Source organism: Eriocheir sinensis, chromosome 39 (assembly GCF_024679095.1).
Source record: "Eriocheir sinensis breed Jianghai 21 chromosome 39, ASM2467909v1, whole genome shotgun sequence".
In the NCBI taxonomy this organism is placed as follows: Eukaryota; Metazoa; Arthropoda; class Malacostraca; order Decapoda; family Varunidae; genus Eriocheir; species Eriocheir sinensis.
This window is the reverse complement of record NC_066547.1, coordinates 6,904,131-6,924,768: the sequence shown is the minus strand read 5'-3', so window position 1 is coordinate 6,924,768 and position 20,638 is coordinate 6,904,131. Positions and strand designations below refer to the sequence as shown.

The 20,638-nt window shown below is 45.0% G+C and overlaps 1 protein-coding gene and 1 long non-coding RNA gene across 7 annotated transcripts in view; one reads left to right on the top strand and one right to left on the bottom strand.

Annotated features, from left to right (window-relative positions):
* Window positions 1-20,638, top strand: part of LOC127008928 (homeobox protein abdominal-A homolog) — a 187,369-nt gene that overhangs the window by 140,912 nt on the left and 25,819 nt on the right. For all 6 annotated transcript variants that reach the window (XM_050881413.1, XM_050881410.1, XM_050881409.1 and 3 more), the window contains one exon: window positions 7,987-8,135. In XM_050881413.1, coding sequence (XP_050737370.1) covers window positions 7,987-8,135 — 149 coding nt within the window. The remainder of the gene's footprint in view (window positions 1-7,986; window positions 8,136-20,638) is intronic.
* LOC127008929 (uncharacterized) overlaps window positions 2,923-20,638 on the bottom strand; it is an 85,956-nt gene continuing 68,240 nt past the window's right edge. Inside the window, exons 3-4 of the long non-coding RNA XR_007761465.1 lie at window positions 3,567-3,804; window positions 2,923-3,432 (exon numbers count right to left, since the gene is read on the bottom strand). This is a non-coding gene — a long non-coding RNA (uncharacterized LOC127008929). The remainder of the gene's footprint in view (window positions 3,433-3,566; window positions 3,805-20,638) is intronic.

Below are 20,638 nucleotides of genomic sequence, written 5' to 3'. Positions count from 1 at the left end.
GTGGATAGGAGCTTGTACCGACACCAAAGTTTTACAATGTCAGCGATTTCTAGTGTTCCAGCCGACTCACGCACGCATAAACACACTCAAATCACTCAGTTTAACCCCTCGAATCGCCTCTGTCATCGTTCATCCTCGGCGAAGTTAGTGAAGAAGTATTCTAGTCACGCAGCAAGTTCAAATTCCAAATCCCGCTAATCACCGTTAAGTTTTCAATGTTAAGGATTCCCACGGTTCTATTAGGGTAGTTCACACACACAAACGCACACAAACACGGACTTAAACAGTGAAATCACACCTTTACAAATGCTATTTCTTGTGATAGTTCATGGAGTCACGGAGTAAATTAAAATCTCCCGCGCGCCGCCATTCTCCCCCACCACCCACCCACCCATAACATTACACTAAACAAGCAAATTTTCACGTTCATGCACCGATTCTCACTTCCACTTTGTCCTCTTCGGCACCAGGGAGTATCCACAAGTACTCGGGTGGCAGGGGGTACGGGTATTACTGCTGGGGAGTCTTTGAAGGGCGAAATAATTGCTCCCGGGTACTCGTGGCACGCGTCCCTTTTTTCCCACGTGTAGGCTTTCTGAGTGACGGGGTGCAGCGTTGCTAGATTAACGACAAGCCACTTCTAAATACGATAATCAGACCACCCATAGAAACGTAAAATTATGCCTCCAGGTTTCAAAAGGATGAATAATTAACGTTTTTGATAATGAGTATAAATGAATATTGCTTTATGAGGGGGTTTTGACAGCTTTGGGTCAGAAATCGGGAAATTCAGTTTGCTAAGTACGACACCTTGATCACTTGTTGGAATGATTGATGGCCGGCAGGGTACAACAACGTCTGCTAAACCTCAATCACTGCTTTTTGTGTGTGTTTATAGATTGTTTTAGTCCGTTTCACGTATCTACAATAAATCACCTTATTTTATCGTAATGAAAAATTAGCCTATTGTTTTGGGGAATCCAGTATTAACTTGTATGAGCGTATGACGTAATATTGCACCGTACTAAGTGGATGGCGAGGTCAAATGTTTGTGCTCGCTAAGACACTCACAGCTTCCTGCATTTTATATGTTAATAACACCTTGGCTTCATATGGACATAGCTAACACGAAGAGTAGCCTAATTTAATGTGTGAACTGGAAAAGAAAATGTCAACTCGAATGATTTCTTTTATCCTTCTCTTTCACTTGATTAGATGTTGAATAACGCAACACTAGAAGATTATTGCCATTTCCTTACATTCAGTGCATTCATTTATGTCGTCAAAAAGTGTTATTTCGTACTATTTCCACTGTCACGGCAGAATGAAATAAAACAATAGCGGGTTGCGCAACTTCAACCTTGAGTGATAAACAGCTCTAGTACGCCATTGTTGTTGTCGTTGTTGAAGGGCTGTGACGGCCTAGGACACCCTACCCGCCCTGGTGTTGTCCTGCGAGCCTGTCAAGGGCGTGGTGGCTGCCCTGCCCACCTGACGAAGGCACAGGGGAGGCGGGTGGCCGTGGATCGTAGTGGTGGTGGGTCTCTTAATAGGCTATCACGAATGTTTATGTATTTGCTGATGGAGTGCTGAGTGAATTATGCATATTACATACTTTAGACACCAAGGCAGAATACCGACTAAGAACGACATATTCTTCTTGGTATCAGTAACACTTCCGGAGCAGTTAAACTCTAGACAGGAACTTGAATGACCCAAGAGTATTGAATAATTAGTTTCTATACCAATACTAATAAATTCATGAATTGGCAGTACAAAACATTATTAGTACCAGGAAAAAAGACTGGTGGAGCCTAAACAGTATTCCAGACTAAACTAAATCCTCCGAGAAATTCAACGAGGTAACATACAAGTTATCATACATGCACATTTGCTCTTGCTTACTCTTGCCTCGATCGGTAATTGTAGAGATTGACTCCGCGCCTCCAAAATACGATATTACGCTTCCATATTATAGTTAAGGGACGAAATACATGTCCCTCAACCATAATATGAAGGCGCAAGTACTTAAAAAAAAAAAAGTCCTAATCCCCTTCCCCTAACGATCTTGGGGGACCCGTGGGAAATCTTTTTTTTTTTTTTGGTGGGGAGCATATTTAAAATACTCCAACGGAACTTTAAATAACCTAACCTCTAACGGGGGGCTTTGCCCCCCTCGACCCCCCTCCTAACCCCCCCTGGACCCCCCCCCTCCCACACATGTATGATGCGCCGGTAAAACTAGAGAAGTATAACAGCATATGAGACCTTGGAAAGGTTATTATTCTCGTGGGGGCAATATTGGCGGCGCGTAGTGAATCTCCATATTTACCACTCGATTGATATGTCCGACTGCCTGAATTACATAATGTGCAAAATTTTCTATTCACCGCCTCACCTGAGCTACTTGCAGAACCCGCAAGCACTTATTCACAGGTGTAGCGAGATTACAATGGGTTTCCGTGTGGAGTGACCGGTCCAGTCCACGCCGACAGGAAGGCTCCAAAGCATAAACTTCTGCGGTTGAAATTGATATATACGACTCGCTGAATTACCTAAGGCCCCGAATTTTCACCAGAATGGAATTAAACAAGAAGCCTGCTGTCAGTTGGCTAATGTAACGGAAGCGAGAACATTTACGATTTTCTTCGGTAACTCGACGAATGGTGCGAGGTTGGCGGAATGTGAGGCAAAACGTTACTGCGTCCATTTTACTTCGCTTTGACTTGTCTAAAAGTACAAAGAATCTTTTTAAGGTGCAGGAGAACTTTTGGACTGCTAGTGCACACACACACACACACACACACACACACACACACACACACACAGACACACACACACACAGTACATACCTTCACTGTCAGCTCATGTTGTTCATTGGAGATCTGGAGGTGCAGGCAGCTCTTCCCTTACCTCTATAATGAGCAAACATAGTACAGTCTTCCCTACAATGACGACTAAGAAAACAAACTAGGAAATGGTGTAGATATAGAACTGAAATTTGTTTTAGCACAGTTACAGCACCACCTTGAAAATTAACACATACATACAAATATACAAACACAAACACAAAAATGTAAATAAGAAACAAATACAGTAAGGGAAACAAAGCAAGGCCGATTTATTTTATCAGTTTTTATCATTTACAAATTCACACAAAAAAGAAGACCAGCACAGACAATTTTAGACATACCGAAAATTTTACAGACTTAACACTACATATATTTCAGAGCAACACTTTTTTTTCAAACGTAGTAAATGAACACACACACACACACACACACACACACACACACACACACACACACACACACACACACACACACACACACACACACACACACGCAGGAAATTTACGACCCAGGGAGTTATATGACGTTTTATGATTACTTTTTCCGCAACTCGTCAGGGCAATATGGACACTGAAGCCTGCTGAAAAAAAGAGAGGGAGAAAAACACATATAAAAAACGCACCTCCACTTATATAAATGAGAAACAAAGGGATAAAACACATAAAAAACTGATCTACATAAATTTGAATCAGAATAGATAAAAAACTAATATACCTTTGCGAATGCGTGGTATCGGAGGTAGTGAAGGTACAAAGAGAGACCAATCAAGCCTCCAGGTGCGTGCGGGAGACACCTGCGTAGAGATAAAATACTAGTATCATGCAATACCAGACGTTTTATTCGCTGCTTTCTTCTCATTGGCCGCTTCTAAAAACGTGGTGACTGGAGCAATACTGATGATCGGTTTCCGCACTCCGCTAGCCAGGACAAACGCTCACTCCTCTGCTCCTCCCTAAAAAAAAAAAGAGAAAGGCAAATTTAATATATCTACTCACAAAAAAAAAGCGGCCTTAATAATTTCACACGCCATTGTTCATTCATTTCTTTGTGTGTATGCAATCGATTATTCTCTCTGTCTGTCTATCTATCTATCTATCTATCTATTCTGTGCGAGGGGTGAGGGCAGGGGGAGAGGGGGAAAGGGGGTCATTAAACATTGTTATGGCCCGCCGAATGACTGGTTAGGTTAAGAGAAGGTCGATCTTTGCACTGTCCCTTTTAGGATTTGCGATGGCGTCCATTACCTAAGGACAGCAAGGCGATTAAGGTGACAGCTCGACCCCATGCAGACTTTAATTATCAACTTCCGCCTCACGCGTTCCCCTTTTTCCTCCTCCTTCTTACCCCCTTCACCTCCTCCTCCTCCTCCTCCTCCTCCTCCTCCTTCTCTTTCTTCTTCGTCACTGCCACTCCTTTATCCTGTTCCCTATTCTATCTCCTCTTTATCCTCCATCTCCTTTTCTTCACAGCACGTTTCCCTTTTTTTTCTCTCTCCCCGTCTCATCCCCTTTCTTTATCCTTTGTTTGTTTAATTCTGTTTTCCTCTACCTCGTTATCGTTCTCCTCCTCGACCTCTTAATTCGTTTCCCTCCTTTTTCTTTTTCTTCTACTTTCTCGTCTTCTACTTCTAAGCTTTTCCCGCCCTCTCGGTTTCCTCTGGTCCCTTCCTTTACCTCCACATTGCCCTCGTCCTCCTCGGCTTCATTTTCCTGACCTCTCCCTTCTCCTTCTCCTTCTCCTTCTCCTCCTCCTCTGCAACTGTTTTTTTCTTCCTCTTTCACCTCCAAAACTACCTCCAACACCACAGTTACCCTCATTACTTTATTTTTCTTTCCTCTACTTCGCTTTCTTTCTCTTCTTCCTCCTCTTCCTACCTTCATTCCTCACGAACAACCACACCATTACCTCCAGCACCACCCCCATCATCACCACCATCACCATCTTCTCAACACCACTGGTATCTACACTATATCCGTCGTTCACACTCGGTTCTCCTTCCTCTCTTCATTTCTTCCCTCCTTCCTCTTCCTTCTTTACCTTCCTCACACTACCACCACCATCACCTCCACCAACACACTGCCAGTAGAATATGAATCGCTGTTTGTTTCTGCTTAGGTGTTGCTTCTATCTACTTTTCTTCTTACTCCTCCTACTTCAAGTTTTCCTCATGTTCTTACTCCTCCTCCCCTTCGTCGTTGTCTTCATCCTCCTCTTTCTCGTCCTCCTCCTCCGCCATTTCCTGCTTCTTGGTCTTCCATCATTTGATTTATGTCGCTATCCATCTCCTTTTTTTCGTCTCCTCGCCCTCCCCTGTCGGCCTTCAGTGTTCATATATGCTTCCAATGCTTCCTTATGAGAAATGTTTGACGTGTAAATCCTAAGTACACATCTCAGCTCAACTTCCTTGTTTTTTTATAGTGATTTTTTTTTTTCATGTGTGGTGTCCATGAAAACCTCTTAAATGTCATGTGTTCAGTTTGTGTTTGGTTATGTTGTTGCTCTTTTTATTTCGTTGCTCTTTTTAATATTATTTTCTGCAATGTTAGACTATATTATTTCCATGCTCCGTTTTCCTTGTCAGAGACGGGACACGTATATACATCACTTGAAACAACCGGAACACGAAAAAATAGAAATATATTGCATCATCTCTCTCTCTCTCTCTCTCTCTCTTTCACCCCCTACCCCCCCAGCAAGTCATTCATTTTTACTATAAGCATAAATGTGTTGCTTTAGAGTAAATTTGTGTAGCCTTATTTGCAGCACAGACTTATCATGCTTTTATGCTTTAGTCACTCCTCCGATGTTTGATTCTTGCTCGTTGACTTGTATTTATGTCACCTTTCAGTGTGTGTGTGTGTGTGTGTGTGTGTGTGTGTGTGTGTGTGTGATTGAGAAAACGAGAGAGAAAGAAAGAGGAAGTTTTTAGCGTAGTTGTGTTTGTTTGTTTGTTTGTTTGTTTGTTTGTTTGTTCTTCCGCATCTTTGAATTCCTTAGTATAGCATAGTTTAGCTTGCTGCATATTTCCCCCCCTTTTTTTTTACCTTGAATTGATGCATCGGTATGTTATTTGCCTGAGTGTTTACCCTTTTTAGTTTATACGAAAGTAGATCCACTTTTGAATTCTCTTTTGTTTTGCACTGTAGCAGAGTAGAGTTATGTATTTACCTCTGTATCTACTCTCTTTCTCAATCTGTCTATCTATATCTGTCTACCTGTCTCTTCACCTATCTATATCTTTATGTATTTTCTCTTTACACGTTTTCAATTATTTGAAAAAAACTGTACATTTGTTATTTACATGTTGAAAGGCATTTTGAGGATTTTTTTTTTTCAGTTTTATTTTACGTTAGGCTTTAAATTTGTGCCTTTTTATTTCGATTAGCTTACCATACACAACACACACTCGCCGACACTCCAAGTAAGCATACAAAAACACGCTCAAACACACCTCATCCAGTTCATTTTCAAAACTGTAAAAATTAAAAATATGTTTCTCTGCATGCCTCATTGAACATCTAAACCGCCCGCCTGTACACCTGTCGACGGTGATGCCCAGGTGAAACACGAGCTCTTGGAACTTTCACCTGGCAATCACAATAAGTCACATAACCTTATTTTTATTTTACTCATGAATCAGATGCTTCTTCACACGACTGTTGCTGTGGTTGTATTCTTGTATCTACCTTCTGTTTTGTATTCAGGCCGCGTCACTAACACCCTTCTTTACAGGCGACTTGTATACTCCCTTGTTTTTATGATACAAGTTTCACCCTTTATTGTTTTTAAACTGCAATTTGCATTCATATTTTTCTCTTTAATTACCTGCCGTCCCTCCTTTGCTCCTCCTCACTCACTCCCCCGGCCACTCCTTCCGTTTCCTATTTATTATTCAACTCCATGTTTTTCCTCCTTTCCTCCCCTGCCTCTGCCTCTCCTCCTCCTCCTACCTCCTCGTCCTCCCTTCCTTCCCTCAGTCACTCATTCACCCACCCACTCTTCCTTCCTTAACTGGTAGCAAGTCTTGTTCCTTCCTGCTCCTAAGTCAAGATGTTGCTTCCCACGGTCTTCCACCTTCCCTAATGCCTGTAATTTTGGTTGGCCGTCACCATTACCCTTCCCCCACCCCCCTCCACCCCACACATGGCAGTCTACAGCACCGCCCCGCCACCACCAACACCACACACTCCACACCTCCACCTTGGTCGTATATTTCTAGTGTGTGCAGTATTTATATCCCATTCCTACCCTCCCTAACTTGCCATTTGCTCTTTGCGTTTACTACAACTGCTGAAAGTTTTTGTTGATCATTCGTATTGACTCTACATCCTCTAGTGCTGTTCACGGTCTCTTCCACAGTTCATAAATTTATTGATATTTTATTGTTACTGTTTTCTGTTTACATTGCTCTCACGGGAATTCCTTGGTATGCTTTTTTTTCTATTAGTATTCTTGCCTTTTTTGGGGGAGGATCCTAGAAAACAAAGCTCTCTTTCATGACTACAGGTAATATTTAGCACGAAATTACACATCTGTCTCCCTTACCTCCGGCCCTACAATGGTCCTCTCCCTCCAACCCCCCCTAGCCTTTCTCTCTCTCTCTCCTCGCCCTCTCTTTCTCTTCTGACCTTGGCTCCTATTCTGCTCTTGCTCCTCCACTTCTTACTCCCTCTTTCTCTTTTTGACTCACACTCTTTCTGTCTCTGTTCTACGCTTTCTCCATTCAGCTAACGTCCTTCGATTCGACACAGAAGTACCACACATTCAACCTCAGAAACTAACGCCATAAAAGTAAAGATTGTCACTCCCCAAAGTACATCGAGGGAATAATAATGATGATGGTAATGATAAGGACGACTTCCTCGGTAACTCACAACACCTCCACCTCCCGACCACAAGCCCGGGTGAGTTCCTCTCCTTAATCACCACTCACCAACCCGTTTACTCCCTCCTCCTCCTTCTCCTCCTCCTCCTCCTCCTTCCGGCTGACGTAGCAACACCACCACCACTAAACCACCACACCACCACCACAACCACCACTACACCACCACTACCTTCATAACGGATCTCACCTCACCACGTCCCCATCCATGCACCCATAGCCACCAGTACTCACACCACCCATGTCTTTCAGGTCCAAACGGCTGTCCACGTCGGCGAGGGAGACAGACATACACGCGTTTCCAAACCCTGGAGCTGGAGAAGGAGTTCCACTTCAACCATTACCTTACACGACGGCGGAGGATAGAGATCGCCCACGCCCTATGCTTAACAGAGAGACAGGTGAACTTTGGAGAATCTACTACTGCTCCTTCCCTCACCTGCCCTCACTCACGCCCTCACCCCCGCACCCCCGCACCCTTTACCTAGCTCACCCACATCCCTTCCTTCCTCACCCTCCTTCCCCATCCCCACCCCGCTGGTTCAGGTATGACGTGGGGAAGGTTCTTTTAATGCACAGCCAAGATTACTTCCCACACCGCGGAATGTCTAGGAGCTTAATTCCCCTCCTCCATTAAGCTTACTCTAATGTAAATATCTTTTCCAGGGACGAGCGCCATTAACGTGAACTGTACATAATTGTTTTATTGTATTTGTGTTATCAATTTCGCTGTGTGTGTTTGCTGGTGTGTCTGCACGTAGTCCTTAGTGTATTTTTAGCTTCAAGTAGCTGTATATAAAAAGAGGTAAAGTAGGAGATACAAGTGCCCGGGCCCATTATTAATATCATTACGTGTTGTTTATGGTGATTCTAAGTGCGTCAATTTGCATTCCGGAAGGACGTAAGAAAGAAAAAATGTATATAAAAAGACTCCAAGAAGCATGATATTGAAAGACTCATACTGATTTTTTTTTGTAGCATCACAGAGCAGAAGGAAAGAAAAATACATCCTCGCATTACATAAAGTCGTGGTACATTAAATAAGGTCAATAATTAGTAGAAGTCATCATATTTTCTTCTTGTCTGGCAAAGAGAAAAAAAAAATAACCGCGCACCTCCTTCCGTTAAAAAGACAGCTCGTGGACTCGTGGATAGTATTTTTCTTTTTCTTCTTTTTTTTTTTTTTAGGGGACCATTTAATAAGAGGCGTCACGTGCACACGAGGCATGGTGTCCGCGTCCTTGCCGACCAGTTTTTTTTTTTCTTTTTTTTTTTCCTAAACCACGATCGTAACAAATCATCAAAAAGCGCTTGGCTCACCTTCTATCTGATCATTTATTTGCTGTGTCTGTTTTATTCTCTCTATCTATTTATCTCTCTCTCTCTCTCTCTCTCTCTCTTTATTTTTGTCTTTCTCCTACCCCCTTCTATCTCTCTCTTTCTCTTTATCTCCTTCACCCCTCCTCTCTCTTTCCTTTTCTCTCTCTCTGTCCCCTACCTCCCCCTCTTTCTCTTTCTCTTACTCTCTCCCAACCACCCCTTTCTCTTTCCTTCTCTTTCTCTCCCCCTATTCCCCCTCTATGTCTTTTTCTTTCTCCTCTATCCCCTCTCTCTTTCTCTCTCTCTCTCCCCTTTCTCTGGCGCCAAATCCTGCCCCGTGAATGAGAGCGCACGTCAACCATTGCAGTCCACAGGAAGACGGTCATTAGTGTGTAGAAAACAGGCTAATTCCCACTTATTAAAGGCCTCAGTGTGGGGGATAAACCAGGCTCGCGTAAAGGAGGGTTCGGCTCCGCTAAGGTAATGAAGGTGACCGTATAGAGGGGGGGGGGGCATCCGCAGGTGTTTGTTGTTGTTTATCAGGTGTGTGTGATGGGGACGTCTTTCAGGCTATCCATTTCGTATCGGTATTGTTATCATCATCGCCCATTACTTGTTTACTAGAGGATAAAGGCCTTTCCCAACTTCCTTCATCTCTTTCCGTCTGGTCTAAGTGTACATTACCTTTTTTTTAATTATTTTTTCCTCTTTTTTTTCATTCTTTTATTTTGTTCCATATTTCCATCTTCATACGTACTTTTACATTCTCTCTGTTTAGTTGCTCGATCAGTTTTTTTTGTCCTTTTCTAATCATGTATTATAATTTATCCTTCCTCTTTCCTCCCAACCGTCTTCCTCCAATACCTTCATTTATCTTTTTATCTTTCATTCCACGCATCCTTATCTTCTTATCTCCCCTCCTCTTTCCATTTCACCCACCCCTTCTCACCTCCATCTTGACCTATCTCCGACTTTCCGTTCCCCTCCTATCTCATCCACTCACCGAACACCTGTCCTGTGTATGGTAACCTGCCCTCCTACCTTTCCCCATCCTGCCATCCTTTCCTCCTCCATCCTTTCATCTCAAACTTTCCTCTTCTCCCTCGCCGCAGCCTCCTCCTCCTCCTCCACGTTGACCACCATCCCACCCACCCTCGCATCCTTCCCTCCTCTCTCGATCGCCCCCACCATCCCTCTCTCTCCCTCTCTCTCTCCTTCATCATCATCCTCTCTTCCTCACACTCCCTCGCCCTCTGTCTCTAACCCCTCCTCCTCCACCTCCTTCTCCCTCGCCCCACCATCTGGCCGCCGCGTTGGTCTGGGTTTCCCTGTCTCTCTGGCCCACGATTTTACTTACGGTAATGTGAATCAAAACAGGAAAGTCATAAAGTAAATTGTCGGCCATAATTTCGCTGAATATTTAATGATAATTCAGAACGAGGTGTTACGTATCCATTTTTTTTTTTTCATTCACGTCGTTGGAGAAAATGGTCGTCATAAAGTTAGCGCGGAGGAATGGTCGCGTTTGGTACTTGTTTTAAAAAGCGATTAATAAGAATTGTATTGAATATAAGGCGGGGAAAACATGCACATCCGGGCTTTTTGCTCCACCAACTAGCGACCAACCACCACCGACCGCCCTCCATCCACGCGAACTCCACCCCCTACCCCCCCAACACACACACACACACAGAGACCTCCCCCCCTCACACACACACGCACACACACACATGGCCGGACAAAGCATCTCAGTTCGCAACAAACACCTCATTAATTACCCAACATCCCCCGTAATTGTCCCGAAGTCCAGGTGCTAATGATCCTTCACCTGTGAGGGACATGAGGCAGGAAATGTAGCCGGAGACGAGTGTTCATGAGGCGGCGTTTCCCACTTCGCTATACGTCTCCCTGCCAGCCCTTTCCGCGACGCTGCCACCGGAACAGTTTACGCTAAATCCTGCGTAACTGAGGGATTTTGCGTATTCCGGGAAGGGAGGGAAGGTGGTGAATAAAAATAAGAAGAAAAACGTGCGAGGAATTGGGACTGTTATGTGTAGGTATCCTGAACGTGAGCAGCGCAAGGGGAAGGTTGAATATTTATTTTCACTGACTGCGTTACATATTAAAAAGTGGGTGAGGAGGGAAAGGTAGCGAGGTAGTGCGTTGCTATTGAAGAAGAGGAGGGAGGTTTTTAAAGTCCAGTAGTACACACACACACACACACACACACACACACACACACACACACACACACACACACACACACACACACACACACACACACACACACACACACACACACACACACACACACACACACACACACACACACACACACACACACCTAGCCTTCAGCATGCACTTCGTCAGGAGGAATGTAGACTTGTGAACAGAGGAACGGAAATTGCCTCAACTAAATAATGTTAATAATCCCTCTATATTGCACTTTTTTTTTACTCTCTCTCTCTCTCTTTCACGGCAATGTCTAGTGACCATTAAGAACCAGTTTGCAGGCTCCCTCGAAGTGTGAATCCGCCTCTATGTACAGGAGGTCAGTATAGTGTTATAATGGGGTGCTGTGTCTCGTGTCTCCGGGGAAGGTTGAAGGGGGTTAAGGGGTGTGGTGGGCGTCCTTGTACATGGGGGTGTGTGGGAGGCGCCGTGAAGGGCAAGTTTAAGGCCTCAGTTCATGATTATTACCTGAGAATATTACCTTTTGTTTTACCTTTGTTTCCTTTGTTTCATCCTCCTTCCCTTCCCCTCCCTCTCTGTCTCTCTCCCCCCTTCGCTCGGCAACGCTTTTTTCACGGCTATGCATTATTCACATCATTCGCTTGTTTATATATTCATACCAGTGTGCTTGAATTGAATTGGGTGTAAATTATAGATATATACAATCACCCCCCACTCCCCCACCCACACACACACACACCGGAGCGAGGGGCGGCCGTGTAAATATGTAAAAGGAAAACAAAGGAATGTGAGCCGCAGTCTCTTCGGCAAACAGACAGTAAAGGTCGAGGATCGCGATGGTCAATTTTTCGCCATAAAATATTTCCTCAGTCTATAAAAAGAGTGAGTCGTGTGGGGGCGCAAAGGGGTGGTGGGACTGCGAGGCGAGGGGCGACCACACACACACACACACACACACACACACACACACACACACACACACACACACGGCTCCCCTTTCCCCCCCCCCCCCACACATGCATGGCTCCCCTTCCCCCCCACACACACACATACATGGCTCCCCTCTCCCCCCCCACACACACACTCACACGCCCCCTCTCTCCCCCAACATATACACACAAACGCACACGCACGCACGCACACGCACATCAGCAGACAGGATGACCCGCCCGCGCCGTTTATAGGGTAGAAAGCTGTTCTCTGCCTCTCACAAGCTGTTTCTCGGTCAACAGGCAGCGGCAGCAGGCACGTCAGAGGCAGCGCTCACTCAAGGCTGCCAGCGCGAGCATTACTGCCACACTGTATTTTTAGCGACTGTAGCTTTTTTTTTGTTACCAGTTTACGGTTATTCCATTCACCTCCTCACCTGTGTGCAATAGTCTCCGTTACCTGTCTGGCGAACTCGGTCAAGTCAGTCTTAGCAAAGGAATGAAATATGGCGCTGCGCTGCGTGGTCGAGAAAGTTGCCTCTCCGTGGGTCGAACAAAAAAATAGGTAAAAATACGATGCGATCAATAATTTGCGGCCAACTCAAGAACAGGTAATTGCTGTATATCTGTCAGCGGACGCGAGTCTCAGGATTTTCTATTAAGGTTCCAGTCTGGTGCGGATTTGTATTTAAGGAGTGAATTGAGGCGTACCCCAGAGCCATAAGGAATCTTAACACCATTGTTGATAGTGATGGAGCGAGGCCTGCCCCTCACAGCTTGACGGGCAAGACATACAAACAAAACCTAAGACTGGCGGATGAGGAAGAATTCTCAACCATCACTGAGCCTACCACCTTTATTGGTAATGCTTTATAACCTGTTGGCAAAAGAGGTTCCCGGGCTGTGCCGTTTGTTGCTTGAAGAAAGGAAGAAAGAAAGAGAAACATGGAATTATCTCCGCGTCATGGTACACGGCCAACGGGGCGCCGCGACGAGGCAGCATTCCAGTGAAGAAATCCTCGCCTCTCTGACTCAGCCTGTCCGGCCGCTCTTCTCTGAATTATCGTTTATTAACTTAAATAGAAACGCTTTTTTAATCATTATCTTCAGTCCTTCCTTTTGTGGTAAGTCAAAGGCTTTGTGCCCTTGAAGAGCTGGCGTGTGTGGCGGCAGTAAGAGAAATGGCAGGCGGCGGGCGCCTGCAAGGACACGTCGCGGAGAAACTGGTTGTGTTGCGTTGAGCCGAGCGCCATAAACATGATGTGCATACAACTTGCGCAACACTATGCATAAAAATTTCATAAATCATATATATATATATATATATATATATATATATATATATATATATATATATATATATTATATCAGCCAGATACATCATTTGTCAAGCACACCGGCCGTGCATGGAAATACAGAGTAAAGAGAAAAAGAAGGAAAATGTTATGAGTTATAGTCAGTGCTGGATCGCCATTTTAAAATCTTTTATTCTCTATATTACCCATAAATTATGCAAGCCCGGCAATGAAAAATATCAGTGAATATCAGTACACGAAACTCATTTGCTCCTGAAGTAGGATCACTAATAGATGTAATTGCTATGAACGAGCATTTGCTAGGGAGCTTTATCATCATGCCAGAACGTAATTGTAATTGCAGGTTATGTCCGTTAGTTTATGACGCTGCAGAAGCATGTCCATTGCCTTCGTAGTTTAAAGGCTCTAACGTCACGGCGACCTCTGTTATTTTCACAAAATATAATCTAAACATGTTAAAACAACTAGACATGTACAAACAATGCCACATGAACGTTCTTGAGCTTATCAAGCATTACAATATAAAAAAGATGTCTTCCTGGTAAATAATTACGTCACAAATATTCCGAAAAGACTAACACAAAAAGAGGCGCCGTCATAGCGACATGAGAGCGAGATAATTCCTGTCATTTTTTCTTTACGTCCTTGTTTCTGTCAGATTTATGGCAAGCTATAAACGTAACAATATTCGCCCAAAGTCACTGTGTCAAAGGCTAGTTCAGTAAAATTATTGCCCCCTTCAGCCGGGGTCGTGCACACTAGCAAAAAATAATAAAAACATCAAATAGCAGGGTGTCTACGGCCGCGGTGTTGACGTAAGGGGAGTGCGGCCGCATAACTCAGGCGGCGGGACGCGTATGCAGACCCAAGTGTCGCCCGAGCAATAACATGAATCGTTATAGATCGTAAAAAGATCTCGGGTCGTGCTTGACGCTGCCCATATTGCTCATAAAACTCCCGAAGCGGCGGGGATGATACGACACCGACCCATGGATACCCTCCCCCCCTCTCCCCTTCAGCCACCCCTACAGATACACGGCGTCACGCTGATATAGACACATCGAGAGGGGATGACAAAGAGGCATCACCTTACTCCTCCTCTTCCTCTTCCTCCTCCTCCCTGACTTTTCTCACCTCTGTACTCTCCTCAGTCTTCCCTCACGACCCCATTTTTAGCTTCACACACACGTCTCCTCTTTTTTTTTCTCTCTCTCTTTAAATTCTCCTCCTGGACTGCAATATTTCTTCGTCACCCACTTCCCCATATCCTCTTTCTTCCTCTTCTTCTTCCTTCTTCTGCTTACCATTTCCTCCTTTTTTTTCTCTCTTCCTTTGCTGACAATTCCTTCGTGGATTGCAATACTTCTTCTTCATCACCCACTTCCTCATTTCCTCTTAAGCTTTCTTCTTCTAATCTCCTTTTTTTTCTTGGATGGCAATACTTCTTCGTCACCCACTTCCCCATTTTCTCTTCTTCCTCTTCTTCTTCCTTCTTCTTCCCATTGTGCTCAGAAGAACAGGAAGTTAGAGCGCATTTTACCCCTTGATGACCACTTCAAGAAAAATACATAATGCTTCCTAATCACCTGCCGATATTACCTTGAGGGATGGATATTATCGTTCAACAATTTGCGGGATAATGTGCGCTATTACATGTATCGGACTACTGTGTGTAATATGTTCCAGCTGCGAACCACTGTCGTTTAAGAATTATCCTGTCGTCGTATCAGACCTCGATGTCCATTTTTCTAATCGAGTGGAGTTCATCGCCTTCACTTTTTTTAATTCGTCTAATGGTTTTATTCATGAACTCTCTCTCTCTCTCTCTCTCTCTTGCACACACCTCCAATGGCTCCGGAAGTTGCTCTTACTGAAAACCGGGTGATTCTTTCTCTTTCGCTGGCCTGACACACCTCGCCTCCTCCTCCTCTTTCTACTCCTCCTCTCCCTCCTCCTCCCTTCTCTCCATCGGCCTTCGACACCCGTAAAACGAATCCCATAAACAACGTAACCTTATTAGTTCGCGTGTAGGAGTCGTGTTCGTTGCCCCAGGAGACTATCATTCGTAAACTTGTTGCCTCCGTGTGCTATAAGTGAATCAGTGAAAAAAGTAAACATAAAACACACACCCATCGGTAGTCAGCTGGTTGGCCGAGGGAATCGTGGTGTCTCGGAAAAAAAACATTGCTACACCGTCATCCTGAGAGATTAGTGAAACTCTCTCTTGTTAAAACTGGAGTGGAGGAGGTGCCTGAATATGGTGTGAATCTATCCATGTCGTACTATCCTAATGCTCTCCTTTCCTTTCTCTCTCACATTCCCTCTCGCCTTCCCTCCTTCTCGCCCTACCTTCCCGTCCGTCTTTCTTCCCGCTAATCTTCCCTTTCACCCTTCTTTCTCTCGCCCTCCTTCCTTCCCTCTCGCCTTCCTTCCCTCTCTTCCTTCCCTCTCGATCTCTTTCTCTCTCACCCTCTTTCCATCTCACCCTGTCTTCCCGGCCTCCTTTCCTCTTACTCTCCTTTCCTCTCGCCTTTCCTTCCCGCCCTTCCCTCCTGCCCTCCATCCCTCAAGCCCTCCTCTATGGCGTCCTTGGGGAAGGGATTTCTCGTCCAGGCAAGCGGGAAGAGCCGAGAGGCGTCCCGCACCGCGCCGCCCTAACAACCAAAACCAGGATACATACATCAGCACAACTTCCCGTCCCTGTTATTTATCTTTTCCCTTTTTTCTTCGGTACTCTTAGTCGTGGGATCATTAGTGAAGTGTTCTGGAGGGATTTTTACCAGTTCCTCATATTCCTTTCCCTTTGTATTTTACGGGCGAGCGAGGCCTCCGCCGTGAGGGTCCGTCTGTATCCTCTTAATCTCAAATTGCAATGGTAAATAACAGCCCTGCGCGTAACATTGATCAGACCTTGTTCGGCGCCGAGGGATGATGCCAGCCATTAGCTCTCTATCTACTGATCGCACAAATAGGTGATAGAATAATGGGCTAAGTGTCGACAATCAAGGGAACCATTGATACCATAAATACCAAAACGCAATTCCACTTACTTTACATTTGCAAGTCATTTGAGGCGCCTAATGCCCTCCCTCGCCCGTACATTCCTCAGGCAAGACAGGTCGTAAAGAAGAGGCCAGTTTGGAGGGGCTGCTTAGGGCCTGGGCGGTAATATATGCGAGTAAAATAAAAAGTTAAAAAAGTCTACTCATGGTTGCATTAGTATTGTCAGCTGATGCGCGTGTAACAGACGAAGAGTAGCAGGTAAAGGTAACATAAAAACGGTAATGACTTTTGGTTCTCAGGTAAAATGTGAACGGAAAATGGAAAGCAAAATAAGTAATGTGCAAGATGACTCTCCGACGCAAGGCTGTTTTTTTTTGTTTTGTTTTGTTTTTTGTTTAATGATCTGGTACTATTGTTCTCTTTTTGGCACTCTTTGTAATCGTTCTCTCTCTCTCTCTCTCTCTCTCTCTCTCTCTCTCTCTCTCTCTCTCTCTCTCTCTCTCTCTCTCTCTCTCTCTCTCTCTCTCTCTCTCTCTCTCTCTCTCTCTCTCTCTCTCTCTCTCTCTCTCTCTCTCTCTCTCTCTCTCTCTCTCTCTCTCTCTCTCTCTCTCTCTCTCTCTCTCTGTCTCTCTCTCTCTCTCTCTCTCTCTCTCTCTCTCTCTCTCTCTCTCTCTCTCTCTCTCTCTCTCTCTCTCTCTCTCTCTCTCTCTCTCTCTCTCTCTCTCTCTCTCTCTCTCTCTCCCCGATATATTTTTTCATGACTAGGTTTCACAATTTTCTGAGTTATGAGTTTCGTCACATTCCTGACTTCACAACCACCACCACCACTACCACTTTCCTCCTCCTCCTCCTCCTCCTCCTCCTCCTCCTCCTCCTCCTGCACCACACAATTTCCTACTTACTCTCGACCCACCACTGACCTCCATTGCCTTCCTTATTAGTTTCTCACAATGTTTAAGTTTTGTTCACAATTATTCTTATACGTGCAGTCCTTTCGCTAGCCTGCCGTTCCCCACCAGCTCTTCGTTCACATCTACCCTTCTCCACCACCAACAACTCCTCCCCTCCTCTTTCTTCTCCTACTTCTCCTCCTCCTCCTCCTCCTCCTCCTCCTTCTCCTACTCCTCCTTCAGACAAACCCCGCCAGGCATGTACACGTGGTCACCGTAAAGACTAAAATTATATAGATTTTGCCTCGCCCCTCGCCCGTCCCGCCTCACGCCTCCCTCCCTTCCTCCCTCCCCCCCCCCTAGGCACCTGGAGGGAGGGTCTGGGCCAAGAAAGGTCGATCTGATGAACGTGGGAACGAACTTACATTTCTTCGGCCAATCACAGCCTATTTTTATCGTCGAAAGTTTGCATTTTTTAACTTATAATTGCGACGAAGTTCATTTGATAATAATTGGCTACACACACACACACACACACACACACACACACACACACACACACACACACACACACACACACACACACACACACACACACACTAGTAAGCATATATATATTGTAAATTTAAAATCCAAGATCATAATTAGTCGATATTACAATGAGTTGAGTATTTATTATGCAGTTTATTCAAATTGTGAAACACTGATACATTATTGGATACATCTTTTGCAACACACACACACACACACACACACACACACACACACACACACACACACACACACACACAAGCACACACACCTTCTCATGCTCATCATCTTCCTTTTCTTTCTTGTCTGCTTATTTCCTCTCACATTCACTCCTTTCCTCCTCCTCCTCCTTCTCTCCCTCCTTCCTCCTTTGTGTCTTTGTCTCTCTCCGTCCATCTTCTCCCCTTCCTGCTCCTCCTCCGCCGGGACTTCCTCCTCCTCCTCCATCGCTCCTCAGCCTCCTGCCTTCCTCCATCACTCTTAGTCTCCTCACCACTAATAAATTCACTTGAAAAAACACCTTCGTCCTGTGACCACCCATTAGCGCCGCACTCCACCCCGGGCAGCCAATGAGGGCGAGCCATTAGATACTTTAGGAGCAGTTTACCTGGGAGGCGACCGTTTGATTGGTTTTGACTGTTGAGGTAATTAGTTCGCCACACAAAGTCTTGGAGCGAGGAGGAAATACTTAAACGGACGCGATATTAGTTATTGCTTTAATATAATAACGAATCGGGGTCATGCAGCAGCGTCAAGGGAGCGCGGGGTTGGGATAGCACGTCATACTTTCATTTGTGTTGCCAATTAATGTTCATTCTCTCCATACCCGAGCAAAGTTATAACGTACACACGCAATGAATAGTGAATTGCCCCCTTATGACCGCAATTAATTTAATGTTCGCCATTCCCTCGTGCCGAAACACCAAACGGCACCTGAGCTAATAGTTTGTGATTGTTCCATAAACTCCGACTTCCATCTCTTTTATATTAATGTAAAACAGAGACTCCAACAAACGCGACCAGCAAGAATAACATAAAACTTCCATGATTATATTTACTAGAAACCTTATTTTTTTCTACCGCAAACAAAAAAATTGCGATAAAAATTAATAAGCCGACTTAAAATAACTCACAATGCATACATCACGATGATCACTATCTTCACCATTACCGGCGCCATTAGCCACACAATCAACATCAGCACCATTGGCCGCCTGCAACAACTTTTTTGCCGGACAGTCGGTTACTGACAAATGATTGTGATGATAAATAATGAGTAAATTACTTGTTAACTAACTTCTGCCGTAAACCTGCCAAGCACTCACAAACACACCCACAAAAAAAAGAGGATGTAATGTCATTTTTAGTAATTGTTTATCATTAGAATTAAAGTGCAGGTAATCAGATGTGTTTTTAGTCCCTCAGTTAGGGGTTCCATGTCCCTAAACACAGGTATGCGCGAGGGACATTAGATACGTGTATATAAAATCGCCTCCACGTGCGTTTACCAATTCGTATATTTAAGGCGGTGTAAGTGCACGTCTGGGGCAGGCGATCACAGTGCTGGGCCCCAACACAGAACTTTACCAATCACAAGGCGCGCAGGCCAAGCTTCTTCGCCTTACAAATTGTAGTCTCGGGTGATGCATAAAGAAGGAGATTACACCCCCGTTTCATTTATCAAGCCTCGTTATCGGCTGCCCCCGCAAGAAAATGATAGATAAATCGTAATCAACATCGCAACGTCATTTTGTGGGCCGCGCGATCAGAGACGCCACCGTGTTGAGAGCCACTTTATTGTGACAACCGAGCTATTAATCCAACATTAAGAACAGATATTTTCAGGATTCTCACTATACATTAAGCCGCCGTGGGTCTTGGCGCTGCGCAGACCAGTTTTGAGATACTTCGCGGTTACTACCTAATTTGACAAGAAAAAAAGGCAATTACTGTCCAAAAATACGACTTGACTCCTGTACGTCCCCGCGCCTGACAAAGGTTGTGGGGGATACCTGCTCACTACAAATTAAAGGTGAGGTTTACGTGGCTCTGCAATGATTGTTCCTTGGTTCCTGATAATTAGTAAACGCGTATGAATAGATGGTCGCTTAATTGATTGATAACGAAGAGGGAGAAAGTTTATGAAAGGGAGAGACAGAGAGAAGGGATAAAAGAGAGAAAGAGAAATGGAATAGTGGGAATTTTCCGACTCGATCGTGTTTTTAGGTGGTGCGTGGAAGTACTCGCAAGTGGAGAGTTGTGAAGTGGCGCAGTACTGAGGGATTTACGGCCTGCGAAATGGGCGCGTATTTTTGAGGCCTGCGTGAAGGATGACAATGGCGCTGTTTTATATACGACTTTTGATCTGCGTGAACCATTTAAGCCATATTTATTTACTGGCAACACTCAGACTAACACACACTCACACACACACACACACACACACACGAGCGCAGACACTAAGATAATCTCTTTTCTCTCTTCTCCCTCTCCCTCTCCTTTCCCTCCCTCGGCCAGCACCTCGGCGCGGGGCGGGGAGGAGTAATAAGAGGGAACAAAGGGCCGCGACGGGGCTTCCTCACGACACACTCCCCGGCCTCGCCTCCCCCGTGCACCCATAACGGGCCGAGACTCCCCCGCTGAGGGCCGAGGACTCAGGTGGACTCGCTCCTCTATATGTCCGGTCGGGTTTTGGGGCTCATAACCTGCTAAGCCACACTTT